Source organism: Vicugna pacos, chromosome 6 (genome assembly GCF_048564905.1).
Source record: "Vicugna pacos chromosome 6, VicPac4, whole genome shotgun sequence".
Lineage (NCBI taxonomy): Eukaryota > Metazoa > Chordata > Mammalia > Artiodactyla > Camelidae > Vicugna > Vicugna pacos.
The window spans coordinates 56649444-56668973 of NC_132992.1; the positions used below are offsets into that span (position 1 = coordinate 56649444).

Here is a 19530-nt window from a genome sequence, read left to right on the forward strand (position 1 = left end):
AAATATCTGAGAAGCCCACACTACAAATATATTCACAGAGGACTGCCAAAAAATGATCAAAAATAAATTTAAATTCAAAATGATTTTTTTAAGCTCTACCAACTTAAAAACATGTAACTTCAAGTATAAAGAATATTACTTAAATACATCTGATAGCTTACCAACTGATCTGTTATCCATTTTCCTTCCATAGCTTTTAACACTCTGTATGGAGAAGAGACATAGGAAATAAGCTCTTAAGATAATAAACGTTGTGAAGCTCAAAAATGCAAAATCAACACCTCTTTAAAATAAGGTCTTAGAAACAGCTGGAAATACCAAAGTGGGATGTAAGCATTTAAAAATGTTTTCCAAATTCCCTGTTCTCTGTATTTTTTTCCTCACCTCCTTCCTTTTGCACTTTTAACACTGCCCAGAGTCTTTCTATAAAGTTTCATAATAAACTTCCATAACAGCCATAGCCTTTGTCTTCCATCATAGTCAGTAATTTCCATCAGTCATAATTAATAATAATGACAGTTACAAGATAATTCACTATCCAAAATGCTATTGTCAGTTCCCCACAAAAATGGCATAAGCCAGCTTTGGCAAAAATCTGTTCTATGAAATGAAGTGTTCTATGGGAAAAAAAAATAGAAGTTTCTGTGAGAGAGTAAGTTAGAAGAAATGACTGAGTTATATAAATCCAAGTAGGTTTCTCTGATGCAGGGCATCTCAGAAGATTTAATCTGCTTATAAATATGTTAATCAGGCTTGGGGATGTGTACGGAAAACAGTGACTAGATCAGTTTGGGACATAAGGTTCTACAGGACAGTTCTCAAATCCAGAGGATGAGAGATTCATCAGGGGTGCTTATTAATACTCAGATTCCGGGGCCTCCCCACAGACCCACTGAATCAGAACACCTGAGAACAGGATTCCAAGAAGCTGCATGTTTAACCATTACCCAAGTTAATGGACTCTTCTCATGTAGATCATCTGCAGACCACACTTTGCAAAACCCTGATACAGAAGAATAAAGGTAAAGAGAAGCAATAACATCCTGTAAGAGCTGCCACTACTGATTTACGTCTAATATGCCTTCTTTCCTGGACCCACTTACTACACATTAATTATCAGGGCCAGGGGTTTGATTCATCTACCCCATCACTGCCTGCTGTGAACCAGGTACCCAGTGTTTCCTAAAAACTTGATAATCTCTATTATCTTGCTTCTCCTAGATGCACTGCTCTTCATACTTTGTATCCTAAATTCAATGAATTGGTAACCCACGTAACTGCATACCACAGCACTGAATTAAATCATGTGGTAACTGGATAACCTCCACAAATTAAAAAGTAAAATGAAAACTCACTCTTTTTGAAATTCTTCTTGCTTGCTCTTAAGTTGGCTTAACCTTTCCTTCTTGTCTATAAACCTATAAGAAAAAATTCAATGTTTTATTTAAACTTTCACTCTTTTCAGTCGAATGAGATTATGCAAATTCCTGAGAGCCAATCATTTCTGCGGTCTCCTCCAGAAATGTCACCATCCTGAACACATCTTCTCCATGGGATGCACACAGCTGCTTATCATTTGGTTATTTAAAACTACTAAGTTCAAATTCTCAGCTTTAGAACTCTTTCATGGGTTTAAAAAATGTGCCTATAGGTTTTTTTCACTCCTAAGTTAAATTGTCTTCCAAAACAGGCACATCAGAACACTAAAGTGAATCTGAATTCAAGGAAACTGAGGCTTCTATTATAAAAATAATTTTAATTAAGCTTAATTTAACCCTGTTCTAACCTATAAATTGGTTCCTTATAACTATTAAAGTAAAATTTTTTTTCTCACTGATGTTATTGCTAGTCATTATGGGCTAACAAGTTCCTTAATAAAAGTTATCAAACGGAGGGAATATCACATTGCAGTTCATTTTTCTGTTTGTTGGTATTCTATCCTTATCCTGATTTTCTTCCTGCTACCTTATTTGGGATTTAGTTTCCTTATTTTTACTTTTTGCAGTTTAAGGTAGAAACTTAGATCATCGATTTTAAGCCTGCTTCTCCCTTTTTAATATAACCATATAAACTTATAAATTTCCCCCCAAATATTGCTTAAGCTAAACCCTAAAAATTCTGATACAGTATATTTTATCATTTAATTTGAAATTTCTAAGTTTCTATAAAATTCCCTCTTTGCACCATAAATTATTTACAAGTGTGTTGCTTAATTTCCAGATACATGGGCTTTACTAGGTAACTCACTGTTACTGCTTTCTGCTTTAACTCTGATGTGGTCACAGAATGTACTCTATGAGATTTCAATCTTGTGATTTGAGACTGTCTTATGGCCTTGCATATGGTGTGCCTTGGTGAAAATTACATGTGCACCTGGAAAAATGTGTATTCTACAATTGCTGGGTACAGAGCTCTATCGATGTCAACCAGATGAAGTTGGCTCAGTGATATTCAGATTTTCTAGGTCTGTGCTGTTCAATATGGTAGCCATCAGTCACATGTGGCTACTGAGTACCTAAAATGTGACTTGTTGTTTAATAAAAATTGGGGTAAAACGGGGAGGAAAATAGCTTGGTGGCAGGGAGCATGCTTGGCATGTATGAGATCCTGCGTTCAATCCCCAGTGCCTCCACTAAGGTGGGGAGTGGGGGGAAATGAATTTGAATAAAAAAAAATTGTACAACGAACATCATGCAACTGATTTTGAATTGAGCTAACCATGGCTCACTATTTTCAAAGAGACAAAGGTAATGCCACATGCTACAGTAACATGGTAAGGAGTCCAAGATTAGGCTTTTGGCTATCTCCTAAATTTCTAGCCTAAACGAAAACAATTTAACAGAACCGTAACAGCCCCAAGAATCTCTTCCTTAAAATAATTCAGATATAGAAGTCTCTAACATACATTTCTATAATTCCACATTTTAAAATGTACCCAGATATCTACTTCTAAATGGAAGGTATAAAATGGTCTGATTATAACCCTACCATTAGCAGTCAATCACTAAAAATGTACTATATTAAACAAAAAAACCAATCAGGCAACATTATATGTGACAGAATTATATACTTATGTGACTAAAATAAAATAAAATTAAAAATTCAGTTTCTCAGCTTCACTACTCACATTTTAATAACCACATATGGCTGATGGCTTACTGGACAGCACAGATATGGCACATTCTTGCACAAAGGTCTACTAGGTAGCACCATAATGTCAGGTAGTAGATTCACCAATTAATTTATCAGGCATTACTTTGTGCCTGCAACTTATAACAAAGCATCTTCCAGAATGTTAAGAAATCTAATCATATATTCTTATCAACTGGCTGTGTACTGAACATGTTACTTGTTTGTTATATGCTGCCATTTTCTTGTATCAAAAAGTATTTGCTTCAACCTCACTGAGGCAATGTGGTGATTCATGCTCTGATAACGTGACAGAGATGACAAGCTCACAAGACTCATCAAACTGCAAATGGGTGACATGGGGGATAAAATCCTGTTTTCAGAGGCTATAAAAGTGCTCCTTTCCAATCTCTTATAGAAACATCACTTTGCACTGAAACAAATTGGGATGATAACACAGTCCAGCTTTGTATCAAGCCGGTTAGTTCTCCTGGGATTTGTTAAAACAACAACACAACAACAAACTTACAACATAAATACACAGATGAGAGAGGGAATAATAAACAGAAGATAACAATTCTTACTGTATCAAACACTTCATGAGTAACGTCATTCTTCACCAAGGAAAATTAAAAATAAGTGGTGTTAACAAAGCTAAACAGCAGACTGATGTCAAGGAATGTGGCTGGTCAGCATTTCCATTGCTCATCAGCGCACTCGTCTATTCTCTGCATTCCCCACCCCAGTACTCATGGAGATGGATTAAAAAAGGTGGAGTGAAAGGTGGAAGGCAAAATTTATACGCTGTGTTCAAGCTGGGTTTATCACATAAAATGTTTAGTATTTTTTTCCACGTCATAACATATAGCTCTATCACATTCTTGAAAAAGCACACGGAATTTCACCGAATGGACAAAGTTTATTTATATAAGCTCCTATTGATGAGCATTGCCATGGCTTCCAAATTTTTGCTATTATCAGTAATGCTATAAATGAATATCCCAGTGCACAAATCTTTACAAGCTTCTAGGTTTCTCTGTGAGAATTCTTATAAATTAACCGCTGGGTCAAAAATTTACATGCAAAATTCTGGCAGTTAACCTTTAAATTTCCTGTGAATCACTTCATATCACCTGACCAACCTGTTTTCTTGCTCTCTCCCCAGACATTGCGCATTTTAGTCTTTGCCAACCTGACTGGCCCCCAACTCCTTTCCTTCAAAGATTGAAAGGCCAAAAAAACCCAAAAAACAAAAACACCTCAAAACTAAATCCTTTCAGATATACAACTCAGGGCCTTAAAAACTATTAAACCCTTTGAACAAGTTACAGCAGTTCAAGGGAAACAGATCAGAGATGAAGAAGATTTATATTTGAAGGCACCAATCATGAAACTAGTCATAAGCAAAAATTGGAAACTTTACGATGTCCAAGAGGAGAATGACTATCAAATGATACCATATTGCCATGAAGGATATTATAATATTTTTGTAGACAGACATGAGTATGTGTTTATGAGATGCTGGGTTAAAGAAAACAAAAAATTAGAGCATCAAATTATATACACATGGTTCCAGAAACGAGGCTAGAAGTAAATATAACAAAATATTAACAGAGTTGTAATAATATGGGCAAAATCTATTTCCTTCTTTAGGTATTTTTGTACTTTACAAGTTTTCTACAATAATCATGTATACTTTTCCAATCAGAAAAAAAAGAATCCATTCCATCAATTAAAATTTCTCAAGCTCTTCCTTGGAGGATCACATCCACTATAGAAACAAATATGCAATCCCTTAAAGTATCTGAAGTCCTTAGGTCTCTTGACATAGATTATATCCTTGGCTTCCTTAAATCTCAGGGGGGGAAATGAGCACTAACCGTTTTAAGGTCAGTGGTGGGGAACTTTCCCCATCTCTGATTTGGGCACAGATTTGGTGAAGAGTTAATAACGATTCTGGCTCTACAAATAAGGCAGCAAGGCTTCTGAGGGAGCACGGGGCCTGGAAAAGAGCACAGCAACCTCCCTTATTTAAGCGGAAATGGTGAAAGAACTGAGTATTTCCTGAACTAAGATACTAACACAGCGAAGGTTACTAGCCGTCATATTTTTCTCCCTTAAATTCTTCAGGCATACAAAGGTATTGTGTTCATGGACAAATACCATATGGAAAACACAGTCCATATCAGGATGGTTCTTCTATCTTATGTAAGAAAATTTACTAGAGTATGAGAAAACGCGCAGCTGATCCTTGAACAAAGCGAGTTTGAACTACCTGGTCCACTTAAATGTAGACATTTTTCAACGGTAAACACTACAGTACTGCATGGTCCAGAGCTGGTTGAATCTGTGGACATGGAGGAACCGTGAATACAGAGGGCTGACTAAATCATAGCGAATTAACCCCACTGTTCGAGTCAACTATAGTAAAAACACACTCCACTGGCAGGAACGAAGGTTTGAATCATTAGCAACAAGTAGAAACAAAGAACTGTTTAGTTTTCTCACTTGTAAAATGGGAATAATGCTTATCCTGCTTGGTTATAGGGGCTAAATAAGATAAAAGTGAAAGCATCAGGTACAGGCACTCAGCACGTAATATAGGCTAGTTTGCCTTTTCTTCACTGCAATGAGTGATTTTGCACTTCAGCTTACTAACATATTAAATTGAATATATATATTATATATATATATTTCAGATCTGGAAGTAAATGTAAGAATTAGCATAGCCCAGCATAACTCCTCTGAGTTTACTCATTTTAAAAGGTTAATAACTCGTGGTTTTGTGGTAAGGAACAAATGAGATAATAAATGCAAAAGCCTTTTATAAATTCTAAAAGGTATGTATAATGGTAACAGTTGCCAGTAATACTGATTGAAAACAAAAGTTGTATTTTCTTAGCAGATTTCCAAGTATTGCTATAAATATAATAATAAGCTATGTGGGATGGGAGTTGTGACTCTTCCTGAAAAACATAATCAAACAGCAGTAAGACTGATAAACTCTTGGCTAGAGATGGGGAGTCCAGCTACCTACAGAGCTTCTGTTCTGCTGAGTGGGGTATACAAATGCGGGTCCAGAACTGAACTCTCATGACAATGGATTTTTATAGGCTCTGGTGGCTGACAACCAAAAAGATACTGGAGGGAGACCAGAAATATCCAAAGGACAGTTTTTTTGGATATTGGTTGTATCTTCCCCTTGAAATCTTCAGTAACATCTAAATTTCTCACTGGGCCTTTATCCCATCTCTCAATTTGTTCAGTGCCCATATTTCTGTTTCCTGGTAAAAGTGTATTCATATATTCTTAAAACTCATCAGTGAAGGTAATGCTGTGTTATTCCTGAAAGTGTACTTACAAAAGCAATATCCATATGCTCATAAAATGTGCCTTTCTTTTTGATCCATAGTTTAAAATAACTGGTTCCTAAACCAGCATGATGTAAGAGCATGATGATTTTCCTTGGTGCTACAGCCTCTGGGTATCCTCAGATTATGTCCTGTCACACTACTACACCTATCATAAACTGGTAACCAGTTTCTTTCCAGTTTTGAGCACAAAGATTACTTCAACTTGTCAGTTATCTATTGGGTAACAGTGTTATTTCTGGTGTCAGATAAATGTATAATTCAGAAAACTATGTTCCTGTCAAAAGACTTATAATTTTAGAATATTCACCAGTACGAGATCCAAAGAAGATTCTGTTGAGAGAACTTCTTAATTACTCCTTTTCTTCTCTTAAAGAAGCACACAAGTTAAAACGCCAATGAAAAAGCAGAGAAGAAAGTGGGCACTGTTTCAGGACTGGGGCCGCGGTGGGAGATGAGGAAAGGATAGTGCTGGTGAGGACACCAAGGTTATAAGGAAGTGTTCCCATTGAACAGTAACAAAAAAGTCATGAGTTTAGATGGTTTTCAATCTAACTGCCAAACTCACAGTGTCCACAAAATTATACAAAGACACATGTTCCCTTTTTAGGAGTCAAAGGAACTAATTTTGGGGAGATACATTTGTTCTTTAATATCTAATTTTTCTTGAACTGATATACCATTAGAACATGTATATTCAGCGAGTCTATTAATGAAACCTGAAAAAAATACATTTACATTTACAAGAACTTTGATAGGCATATCACACTCAAGACCCATGTAGGCATAGCTAATTTGGCTACATTACTATAAAGAATCAGAGGTTAAACAAAGGTTTTTAAATTGTGTTGTAAGATTCCAAATTTTATTTCCAAGTGGTTTCCCACAGCTAGTGAGGAGGTCTTCATAAAGTAGAAGGAAAAATAGACTGAAAGCAGAACACAGAATACAAAATTTTTCATAAGTACTGAAGACAGTAGAATACTTCACAATCAACATCTGGCCCACACAATTTAAGGCTTGTATGTAGTCAGTGTAAATCCTTGAGAGCAGAGACCTGCCTTTCTCTTCTGTAACTGCCAGAATATTTTATGCAGATAACTACACACAGTGAGAGCTCAGTAAAAGTGATCTGGTCACCAGGACAGTGGTTCTGGGTCTCAAGAGATTCTTAGAGTCTACTAGATACTGGGCACTCTTCTGGGAACAAAGGAAAACAAACCAGCAAACTCTTCTCCCTTAGGAACACACAGTTCCAAACAGGGAGTGATGGAAAGTGAAGTGAAGCTACCTGAGCAGTCCTGTTACCCCTCAACCCAAAAGTTTCTTTTTCATTTCTGATTTTGGAATGGTTCTGGTATCTGCTCTTCATTTTTCTGCTTAGTTGTTTTCTTTTTTTAATTTTATTTTATTGAGTATAGTCAGTTTACAATGTTGTGTCAATTTTCAGTGCAGAGCCCAATTTTTCAGTTATACATGAACATACATATATTCATTGTCACATTCTTTTTCACCGTGAGCTACTACAAGATCTTGTATGTATTTCCCTGCACTATACAGTATAATCTTGTTTATCTATTCTACATACACCTGTCAGTATCTACAAACTTCGAACTCCTGGTCTGTCCCTTCCCACCCACCCTCCTTTTCTGCTTAGTTATAAAAAGAAACCCACTAGAACACATCCCTTTTCTGACAATAATTTGTATTACAGTGTTTGAAGTTGTCTTGCCTTTGCCATTTCTTAAACAATTTGCCTATGACGTGCTACCCACTGCCGCTGCTCTAAGTACTGGGGATCGAACTGAACAAAACCAGAATTCATGCCTGCATGGAACTACATCTGGGATGCAATTACCCTCCTCTAATAAATACATCAATTACCATGCTCAACACCAGGGAAGAATTGAGTATTGTGACAGAAAATAACGGTGAGGGAGATGGAAGTAGGGACCTACCTTAGTGAAGGTCAGGGAAGGCCTCTCCAGGGAAATGACATTTAAGCTGAGACCCTAAAGTCAAGGTACCAATCAGGAGGAAAAGTGTTCCAGGCAGAGGGAACAGCAAGGAAAAGGGCCCAGGGGTAGAAAAGTTTCACGTGTTTGAGGATCTGAGAGAAGGCCCCTGACCGAGGAGCTGTGAACATGAGGGAACAAGGCATGAGTTTATTCTGTGAGTGCTTAATACATGCCAGATGTCATGCTAAATACCTCAGTGCATACTCTTATGTAATCACTACCAGAAACCTATGACGTTAGATACCCCACCATTTTCAAAATGAATTAAGCACATGAGAGGCTAAGAAACTTGCTCAAAATCACATAACAAGTGGTGGAGCTTGGATGCAATTGAGTGCAGTTTGAATCCAAAGATCACATTTTAAACTCAACCTTACAGCCAAAGTTAGAAGGCAGAAGCCAAATCACATGGGGCTCAATATGCCACAGTCAGGATGTTGAATTTTATTTTAAACAAAGTAGAAAGCTTTAAGCAAAACAGTGACATCATCTGATTTACATTTCTACTGTTGCTGCTGTGCAGGGGGCCAGAGGGGGGCTGGTGGGGATCAGCATATATAAAAGAAAGGAAACCAATAAGTAGCCAGGAGAGAAATGATAGTGGTCTCGACTAGAAGTAGACAGATTCAAGATCTACTCTGGAGCAGATCAAAGTAGACTTGTCAATGATTTGGACACATAGAATAAAAAAAAAAAGGAAAAGCTAGGATAACTCTCAGGTTTCTGGCTTTAGTAACAAATGGGTCATGATAATAATGAAGTGGTTAAGGATCAGACTGAGTTTGGGAAGGAAGGGTAGATTCATTCAACAAATCTTTATTGAGCTTCTACTATGTGGGGATACAGCAGAATACAAAACTGTCTTGTCCTCACAGAGTTTACATCACTTGAGTGGAGAGCAGTTAGACAAATTAACATGTAAGCCATAAAATGGTAATAAGTGCTATACAAACAATAAAGAAGGTTAAGTGGGAAAGAAGTTTACTATTTTAACTGAAAGGTCAGAGAAAGTTTCTCTCATGTATAAGTAGAGACCTAAAGGAAACAAAGGAAGCAGCCCTGAAGACTTCTGGGAGAAGAGTTTCTGGCAGTCTGAATAAGACTGCAATGGTCCTGAAGCAGGTGTGTTCTTGGTACATTTGAGGACTGGCAAGGCCAGGGTGGTACTACAGAGTAGGTAAGGGAAAAAGCAACAGGAGATCAGAGGAGGAACATGCAATATGTAACTTTGCTTAAGGACTCTTGCTTTTTTCACTTTGGGTAAAATAGGAACCCTCCAGAAGATGTGAACAGAGGACTGGAAGAGTGGTGTTACTCAGGCTGCAACATGGAAACAAGGGAGCAAGGGTGGAAACAGATTCAAGAGGCACTAATCCTCTGGTGGATCAGACCAGGAGGTGGTAAAAGGGTCTGATTTAGGACAGGTTTTGAAGGGCTGATACGATTTGTTGAAGGGATTAGATAACGGTGGCATTAAGAGAGGAGTCAAGGAAGACTGGAAGATTTTTTTGGCTTGTGCCAAAGAATGAGGTTACCATTTACTGGGATGATATGAGCGTGAGAGAAAGAGATTTATGTCGGAAAACCATGAATTCACTTTGCCATATTAAGATGTATATTCATTACAGATTTAAATACACTGTAGACAGTTATTTTCTGGATTTCACAAAAGCCTCAGTTGGAAATACAAGTCTTCGGAATACTGACGATATTTAAACCATGGGAATGGATCTAGGAAAAAGTAAATAGAGACTAGTGTCCAGAACTGAACCCCTGATAAACTCCATCAGTATTTCTATTTCCTACCTAGTAACCTTATAATAAAACTGTTCTCATTTTTAAAGCTGTTACTTACTACATCAGCAGTTTCTAAAGTCATCGTCAATGGGACACAGCGATAAACTAAAAAGATTATACCATGCAAATCTCAAAAGAAAAAGAAAAAAATGAACACCACTCATGATCAGACTATCAGGTATTTAAAAAATAATTCCAACTATAGATGCTATACAATTCAGTGATTAAATACATGGCACATGGGTTCAGGCTGCCTAGATTTTAATTCTGGTCCCCACACTTATTATTTATGTGACCCATGGCAAGGTACTGGGCCACTTCCCTTAGCAGTAAGTTGAGGATAACAACTTGTTGGATTGTTGTAAATGAATTAATACCTGAACTTTTGCACTCAAAAAGTGAGCTGTCTTACTATCATTGACACTAAGTTATTTAAACAAAAGTTGGGAGTGAGAAACCTTGCAGCTAATCACACTAATTTTTCAATTATCTTAACCAAAGACTTATAGGTCTGTTTAAATTTCAAAACAAGGCCAAAACGTGTTCCTAAACTCAATCCTCTTCACTAAGGGCTTGCAGCTCCTAGTTTGGATTTTAAAACAAAGCCACAATACACCCCCAAATTCCTTAGCATCCAAAGCAATCTTTGGAGGCAGAGGGGAAAAGGGAGGAACCAGATAGTCGACCTCACACATTAGAGTAAGTACGTCTGATAACAAGGTCCATCTGTGACACAGGTTACCAGGGCCCGAATCCCTCTTAACCAGTTATTTGATTCCCTTCTGGCCTCTCCTCTAGAGGATGAATGTGCTTTCGAAGATACATGTTAAACAAAGCTTTTGAATGGAAGTGCAGCGAAGTACAGAGAATCCATCTCTATGGCAGTTAACAGGGAAAGACCTCTCCACAGTCACAATCTATCCCTTTTCCCTAGGACCCAGGTGCACCGTGAGGTCAGACTCCTCTCTAGTGGGTTACCGGAAAACGGCGACCTTCCCTTATCTGGCCTCCACCCCCGGCTCTGTCCCCTGGAGCAAAGAGCCGGCGCAAAGCAGCTACCCTCCCTACCTCGCCTTCCTCTCGCCGGACTCCGGGGCCCACACTCGGGCCCAGGTTCCAGCCTCCCAGCCGGCGGAGACACCCAGGGAAGAAACAATAGGGCCGTGGCGGCTGCCGTACCTTTCACGGTCGCGGCCGTCGAAGTAGACGAAATCGCCGCTCTGGACACACTTGGCGCAGGTCAGCCGCCGGCGAGTGGTGTTGCACAGCGGGCACCGCTCGACCGCCACGTAGAGCCCTTCTGCGTCGTCCACGGAATCCACCAGGTCCGGGGCGAGCGGCTGGGGCCCGCAGCCAGGAGCCTCTGGCGCCCGGGCTCCCTTCCCACTGGGAGACGCCATGATGGCCTGAGAACAGATCCAGTCACGTGGGATTTTGTTTTCAACCCGGTGCATCCTGGGCGAGGAGGAGGGGCCTGGGGGAGGTGCCGGGAGCGCGGCGGGGATCGCACCAACCCTCTCCCAGCCTGACCCAGCCTTCGGCTGCCCGAGGCCGGAGGCGCTGACGATCTTCCTGACCGTTCAAGGGCGGCGGTCCCGAAGCAGGAAGAATTATGTTAGAGGGGCGAATCCGCCCAACAAAATGTCATCAGTGGCTCCATCCTGCCCAGGCTACAAGTTAACGCCTCAAACTTATGCAAGAAATAGTAATACGATGCCCTAAGGATTCTGGGAAAACGGATTGGGACCGCAGTAAGGGGATTTCTGCAACTCGCTATGAAGGCTTTTAAATTTGGCTAAAACTACAGCAGAGTTGGGTGAGGGAGCTGGGTCTTGGAGCGAAGTTGAGTTTTTTGGCTCACCCACCTTAGCTGTGGGATTCGGGGCTAATTCCTCATCTCTCTGTGCGTGTGTTCTTACCTGTTAAAATGGAGAGAATTACAGTACCTACCTAACGTCTGATTAATAAGTAAATTCGTTTAATAGTAATGTGATAAGTACTTAACCGCTAATAGCTAACCAGTGGAAACAACCATACTGAACGTGGAAATCAAAGTTCTGTCTTTCTGAAAAATAAATTTTAATGTCCAGCATTTGGCCCCTACTCTGGGCCGTGCGTGCCCTGAGAAAGAAACTAAACTGAGTAGAATTTAACATAGATTATTCCAAAAATCTTTCTGTGGAGGTAAATAGGGTGGATCGGAGGATTATATCGGAGTAACTAGTGTATGAATATGCCTCTAAACTACAGAAGGAAAAAAAAAATTGGGCTCAGAGTTCAAATGATCTAGATCAGTGATGCTCAAGGATTATTTCGGTAGGTTGTAAATTCATGACTGCCTTAAATTCTCTCTCCCACTAGGGCTTCTCTCCCAAGTTCCATATCCCCAAATTCATAACTGTCTACATTAGGCTTAAAGTAATGTACTGTGACCACCACAAACTCAGAAATTCAAAAACTGAACTGAACTCTCCCTCCCCAAAATGTTTCCTTATCTTAGTGAAAGACAGAACCACTGACCTCTTGGGAACAAGATCCATGACTCATGTTAGCCCAGCCCTCCCTGTTAACCTCCATATCTCCATCAAATAAGGATGGTTCCACAACCTAATAAGGTCTTGAATCTGAAAGCTTTGCTCCAGCCTCTTAGTCTTATCCCATCTATTTTAATATAATTAGATAGGATTATAAAAGTACCCAAAAAAGCACAAAATCCCTAAACTGTTTTCAAAATAGAGCTTATACTAAACCTAAAATGTTCCTGAAAGTTTGAGATTTATTTTTAAGGGAGAGAAATAATTTTCTGTGACCATTTCAAACGAAAGGATATTTAATTATTTAATTTTTCAGACTCTCATGTTTCATTTGTATTCTGACAGGATCCTTCACAAAGTCTGTACCTAATGGCCAGGATCATCTACTCAATATTTAAAAAGGCAAAAACCAGGCAATTTCCATCCTGCTATTTTGTGCAGTTACTTGAAATGTCTATATATTGCTATGTATTTTCAGAGAGCACATGTTAAGGTACTACATCTTTTAACAGGAGCAGAGCATTAAATTTTAATGTTGCAATACCATTCTAGCAAAGCTGTAATCTTTCAAATTCTGAAATAAGTTTACTTGTTAACATACGAGAATTATTTTGAAAAAGTTTCTTCATTTCTTAACCACACTTTAATAACTAAAGTCAAAATGTGCATGGAACATCTACAATCCAGCTGTTTCTGTGCTGGGCATATGCACATATTCAAACCAATATACTATGAGATGTTGAATGACATACTCAGGTTTTTTTAAAACCCTTTAGAATAGGATAGATGTTTTCAAATGCTTCATAGATCTCAGAACGTTCTTTGGCACCTATAAAGAAATCCAAGTTTACATAATCTTTAATATAAAAACAATACCAAAATTTTCTTAAAACTAGAATTTCATTGTCATCTCCAATTATTTTTTAATACAATGATGTCTCTTTTGGCATACCTGAGAAGTGGCATTTATTCCTGGTAAAGACAAAAGGATTTCGTGACTATAGCCACTTTCCCACAAATACATACCCTAGAGCAGAGTTTTCTAGTACTTCTGCTACGTGGGCGTATCAGTATGTCTTCAGCCTGGTAGGGCACAGTATGAAATGGGGATGTTATCTCTCAGTGTGTCATGAACGTGACCACAGAACATGACCTTCATCAGCACCTGTGGGCCCTTAGCTACCAGCAAAAGGGACTTCCTTTGATTCACTCATCTCTAGTTCTCTAGTTAACATCCTGATGCCTAGGTTGACTAACAGAGTGAGACAAATGGAACTAAAGTTTTAAATTTTCAGTATATGGGATGGGATTATTCGGGGGAAAAATGTACCATTGTTACCCTTAGAGATAAGTTTCAAGGTATCTTTAATTATAACAGTTCAAGGAGTTAAGATGGATAAAAATATGAGTTAGACACTGTCCCCACCCTTGAGAGAGATGATCAGTCCATCACTACTCATATTTCTCACCACCACCAACCAGTACTAACTACTTTCCACTTCAAAGCGATGCAGGCACATTGTGTTAAGGGTTAAGGACTGGTAGCACTTGTGTTTATATGAAACTGTCAGCTAATCAGGAAACTATTATCTGATATTATTGGGCAGCAGGCAAGTAGATTAATGAAAAGAATATAAAAACTGTTAGCACGAAGAAAAATGGAAAATAGATTAAGGTGATACCTACTCATTCTTGAGTGCTATAAACTTAGAGAGGAGGAAGGCTCAGTGAGAGCAGAAATAACCTGTGAAAGGTGGTTATCTGGCTTAATGATAGGACTAATGAGTGGGAATTACCAAAAGGAGGATCGCCAGATTTGAGAAATAGGTAGAAATAAGGATTCAGAATCAAGGATGAGCTATAATAATTTAAAAAAAAAAAAAGGAAAATGGCAAGTGTTGGCAAAGAGACTGAGAAACTGGAACCCTCACACATTGCTGGTGGGAATGTAAAATGGTTCAGCTACTAGGGAAAACAGTTTGGCAGTTCCGCAAAAATGTTAAAGTAAGAATTACCATGTGACCCAGCAACTCCACTCCTGGGTATCTGGGTATACACCCCCCAGATTGAAAACAAGTACTCAAACAAATAACACGCAAGAAGATACATATTCATTGTAGCACCATGCATAATACCCTCAAAGTAGAAACCCAAATGTCTATCAACAGATGACTGTGTAAACATATTGTGATATATACATACAGTGGAATATTATTCCACCATAAAAAGGAGTGAAGCACTGACGCATACTACAAGGTGGATGAACCTCAAAAACAGTATGCTAAGTGAAAGAAGCCGGAGATGAAAGGTCACATATTGTAAAATTCCATTTATATGAAATCTCCAGAAGAGGTAAATTCACAGGGACAGAATGAAGATTGGTAGTTGCCAGAGGCTAGGGAGAGGGAGGAATGGGGAGGAACTGCCTAATGATACAGAATTTTATTTTGGAGCAGTGGAAGTGTTTTGGCACCAGATAGAGGTGGTGGTTGCATGACATTGTGAATGAACTAAATGTGCTTGAATTGTTCATTTTTAAATGGTTAGGTTTATGCTGTGTGAATTTCATCTCAATCAATTAAAAAATTTTTTTAAGAATCAAAGATAAAGTACTTATAAGCTTAAAATTTGTGGAGGGAAGGTAAGGGCAAAAGATTACTTATTCATTGCCAAGGAGTTTATTCTCTGAGTCTCTACCCTCAAAGATGTGGGGTGAGGAGGAGGGTGAGTTATTGACATGGATAACAGAAACTTGGTACCTTTGAGGTAGGAAAAATCCCTAAGTCTCAGCAGATTTTAGTAACAGCACTAACATTTTAGTTTCTAAAGAGACTAGTTTTGTAGAAAACACACAGTGAGTTGGGAAAGTAAGTACAACACCATTAAAAAGAGACTCCCTGCCTCTGGTCTGGTGGACTTTTTCAGCTTCTGGGTATATCTGAATGGAACAGCCTTCTTAACTGGGAGACAGGGAAGTACAGTAGGTATAGCAAACTCACACACATTCACCTAGTGCCCCTTTCCCCCAAACTAAGGTTCTTTTTATATTTAATTGAGTAACAAGAGTGTCTAGGTCCAGCATTTGGTTAACTATGTACTTAAGTTTTATCATAACACTTTTTAAAAAAATTACATTTGAGCTCAGAAGAGTGTAGCATTCTGGCAGCCCTTAGAGGGTAAAAAATACGCAGCACCCAAGAGGGAACAGACATTGAGAGTGATCATTATTTTATATCATAGAAAAACAACTTTAGACACAAAGGGCTTTCAGGAGATTATCTAGTACAATTTCTTAATTTCCTGTGTGGGAAAATGAGGTCCAAAAAGTTGAAGTTTTCCTGAATCATGAGTAGCAACTATGGAAGAAGACCTCGTGTACCCAGTGTTCCTTCACTTACACCGAAAGGCATCAAATAAACATTGCCAGAAATTGTAACTGAGTATTACAATGAGGGGATTTGGTCAATTTAATCAATTATTTCCTCGTTGAAATATTGGCATCAAAATTTTAAGGGAATCTAAATTGGCCCCATAATTCTAATAATCAATCTACAACCAAACATCCCAATTTGTGGCACCAGACTCTGATTAGATGACCCTTGCCTTTTAAGCAAAACCTACGAGTCCTTTCCTTCAGGTAATGGTGAACACCACTTTGGGGGATAAACACCATTTCTAACCACAGTGACTGAGATAGAAGATCTGTGGCTGGTGCATTGGAGAAAGGATCGACTTGAGATCAAACTACATGGGCTTAAATGCCCACTCTACCACTAATTAGGTTTGAAATTACAGGCAGGTTGTTTAACTTCTGAGTTTCTGTTTCCTTACCCATTAAATAAGGACAACAACCTTCTCACAGGGTTGCTATAAGGGCTAAATGAGCAAATGTTTGTAAAAATCCCTTTGCAAACCATAACATTTTACAAGTTCTAAGCCATTTTTATTATCCTAGAAGAACGTACTTCAGGATTAGGGATGTTGGGATGGCTGGTCCAAGTTATACATGGCTTACTTATCATTTGGTTCTGTAAAAGCCAGTATTGCATAATTTGTCTGTCTCCTTTACCAGGGCTGGATTTTTGCCAGATGAAGAGTATGTTAAATTTGCTTTTGCACCCTCAGCACCTAAAACAGTACGTGTACCTGGTAGGCATGCAAAGTCTATTAAATATCTGTCACTGTCGACAATGTTTGTACACTCATCCCTACCCCTTAGCCTGCCCAAATACCAATTTCCAATACTACTTGGATTTTCCAATTCTGTTCTTACACCAAGTCACAACTACACATCTTATTTTCTCAAGTGATACCATATGTGTGTGCCCATAAGTGAAAATCTTACAAATTAAAAAAAAACAGGATTAAATCCCTCAAAATACACATTTTACAGTACATACTAAGCGCTATTAGTGGTGGATTACCAGTAACAATTGATGAGGATATTCTGTTATCTCTCTGACCCACTCACTAGTAAGTCTTGCTGTTTTTATGCTGCCCTCCGACCTACCCATTTCCAAGAACCACTGACATACAGCTGAGTAACAGTGATCCTCAGTAATAAAGACCCAGCTTCTTCATCCTAAGCTGGAAGGACATAAGTAAATGTGATCCATTTTACTAAAGCCTCTTTAAATTTCATATTCCTATCATCTGGGCAAGGCATGAGAGCAAAATTTTGTCTTTTTCAATGCCAGGGTGAAAACAAGAAGAGTGGGCTTTCATGGAGGTGATAATAGCTAATATTTATGCCATGTTTACTACACGCCAGGCATTGTTTTTCTGCCTCCTCACAATGCTTGGCAGGTAGCTCCTATGACTACCTGCCTTCTACATATGTGGAAATCAAGGTGAAGAACTTCAACTTCCCAAGGTCACACAGCCAATAAATGGTAAAGCCTGGATTCAAATAAATGATTGGTTTTCAGTGTCCTGCCTCTTAGCCACCATACCTGCTGCCTCTCACCACTAAGAATATTTATCATTCCTTCAGCTGACAAGGAGGATTGGGGGAAGTTGCCCAAAAGACCACACAGGTGCTTTCATAGACACCTACAGAGGAGGAAGGACAGGGCGAGTATGTGAAGATGGCGGGGTATGGAGCCAGGCTGCTTCAGTGCTCACGCGTGCTGCGGGACATGCAGCTGTTCGACATTGTTGAGGTTAGTTAACCTCTCCATCGTCCACATTTCACGGGAGGAGACCGAGGTATTAAGTACAACCTCACAGAGTTAGGTAGAACCCACATAAAAGCCCTTACTTATCACAGTGCCTGGCACATTGAGTGCTCAACAAATGTTAACTCTATTATGTCTCATCTTAGATGTGAAAGCTGATATATTTGCTGTTCATTGCATATGGTCCCAGCAGATCCTAGCTCTACTGTTCATTTTGCTGTGGTTTGAGAAAAATAGATCCTAAATGCCATGTCAGCCATGGAGAAGCAGCACGGACCTGGGAAAGCAATGGTAGGCGTGACACAGGTCCCTTTGTTGTCAGGGACTGTGACAAAGTAGGGCAGTAGAGCCTCTTTGTCTTCAGCTCATTTAACTATAATTACAACATTCAGACGTAGCCTTGCACACAGTGGCTGAAGTTTTTGGCACCTCAGGGAGTAAGACAATTTTACATGGATAAGTTATTTTCAAAGACCCTGCCAATAGTGTGTGATACAAATAGGTGGCAGTTTGAAACCTTTGTATTATGTGCATTGGTGTTCTATAGTTTCTAACTAGGGAAGAGCTGGGATCCATTATTTAATACAGTGAAATTCAAAATGCATTTGAAATTTCAATACTCTTAATGTTTTCTAGGCAAAAGGTATTCACCCTTGTTGGGGCCTTACTTTCAAAATAGCTCTGCAGGGTCTTGCCATGTTGAACTAGACCACAGGAGCTTCTAGGACTCCACTGGATGCTCTACATGACCGCCCCCCACTGAAGTTCTAGAGCCAAGGCTAAAGGAGGCCTCCTTGGTCCCTTTCCCCAGGTTTTCACCCAAAATTGGGCACTTGAGTTTTTAATTCCTTTGCAGGTGAAGAGTCTAGGTAAGTTAACAATAAGGAATAAGGAGCATTTGTCTCTAAGTTTGGAGCAAAAGTAACCTAAACCATGTAGTTCTAGGTTAAGTACTAAGACAATACAGCATAAACAGGGAAAAATCCCAACAGATAGTAATTACTCATATTTCAGTAGTAAGACATTGACCGGCTATTACCTCACAATAAATATAAGCAGAAATTTGGATTTCAGTTAATACATCTCATTCCCTCTCTCCAAAAAAGTGATGATCTATGACTTCCAAGAATGAAATTTAGCTTTGCCTGCTCTTTGGCCTGAATGCAGTAACAAATTTTAAGAGAAGTGTATTGTACAATCTTCAGTACGGTGTGTTGACTATCCTTTACTTTTGTGATTTGAAACTTCTGGCAAATGTGTGCATGAAAGTTTTTTTTTTCTTTTTAATTTGGGATAAGTAGGAAAGTTGGTCTGAATTAAGGATATTTAAAGAAACTTGTTCTTGTGTACCTATAATAGGTACTTGGCCTGTACTTGGCAATTTGCACTTTTAATTAGACAGATTCATAATGATACATAGTACATTGATGAAAGCATCCTTCCAAAGGTCTTAAAAAATTTGTTCCCTTGAGTAGGGCACATATTTGCCTCCAATATCTACACT

General features: G+C 38.8%; 1 protein-coding gene across 2 annotated transcripts in view; it reads right to left on the reverse strand.

Annotated features, from left to right (window-relative positions):
• Window positions 1-11745, reverse strand: part of ATG14 (autophagy related 14) — a 34021-nt gene extending 22276 nt beyond the window's left edge. For both annotated transcript variants that reach the window (XM_006199753.4, XM_031679068.2), the window contains exons 1-3: window positions 11495-11745; window positions 1356-1418; window positions 162-204 (exon numbers count right to left, since the gene is read on the reverse strand). In XM_006199753.4, coding sequence (XP_006199815.3) covers window positions 162-204; window positions 1356-1418; window positions 11495-11715 — 327 coding nt within the window. In that variant the 5' untranslated portion in view covers window positions 11716-11745. The remainder of the gene's footprint in view (window positions 1-161; window positions 205-1355; window positions 1419-11494) is intronic.
• Window positions 11746-19530: the final 7785 nt, after the last annotated feature.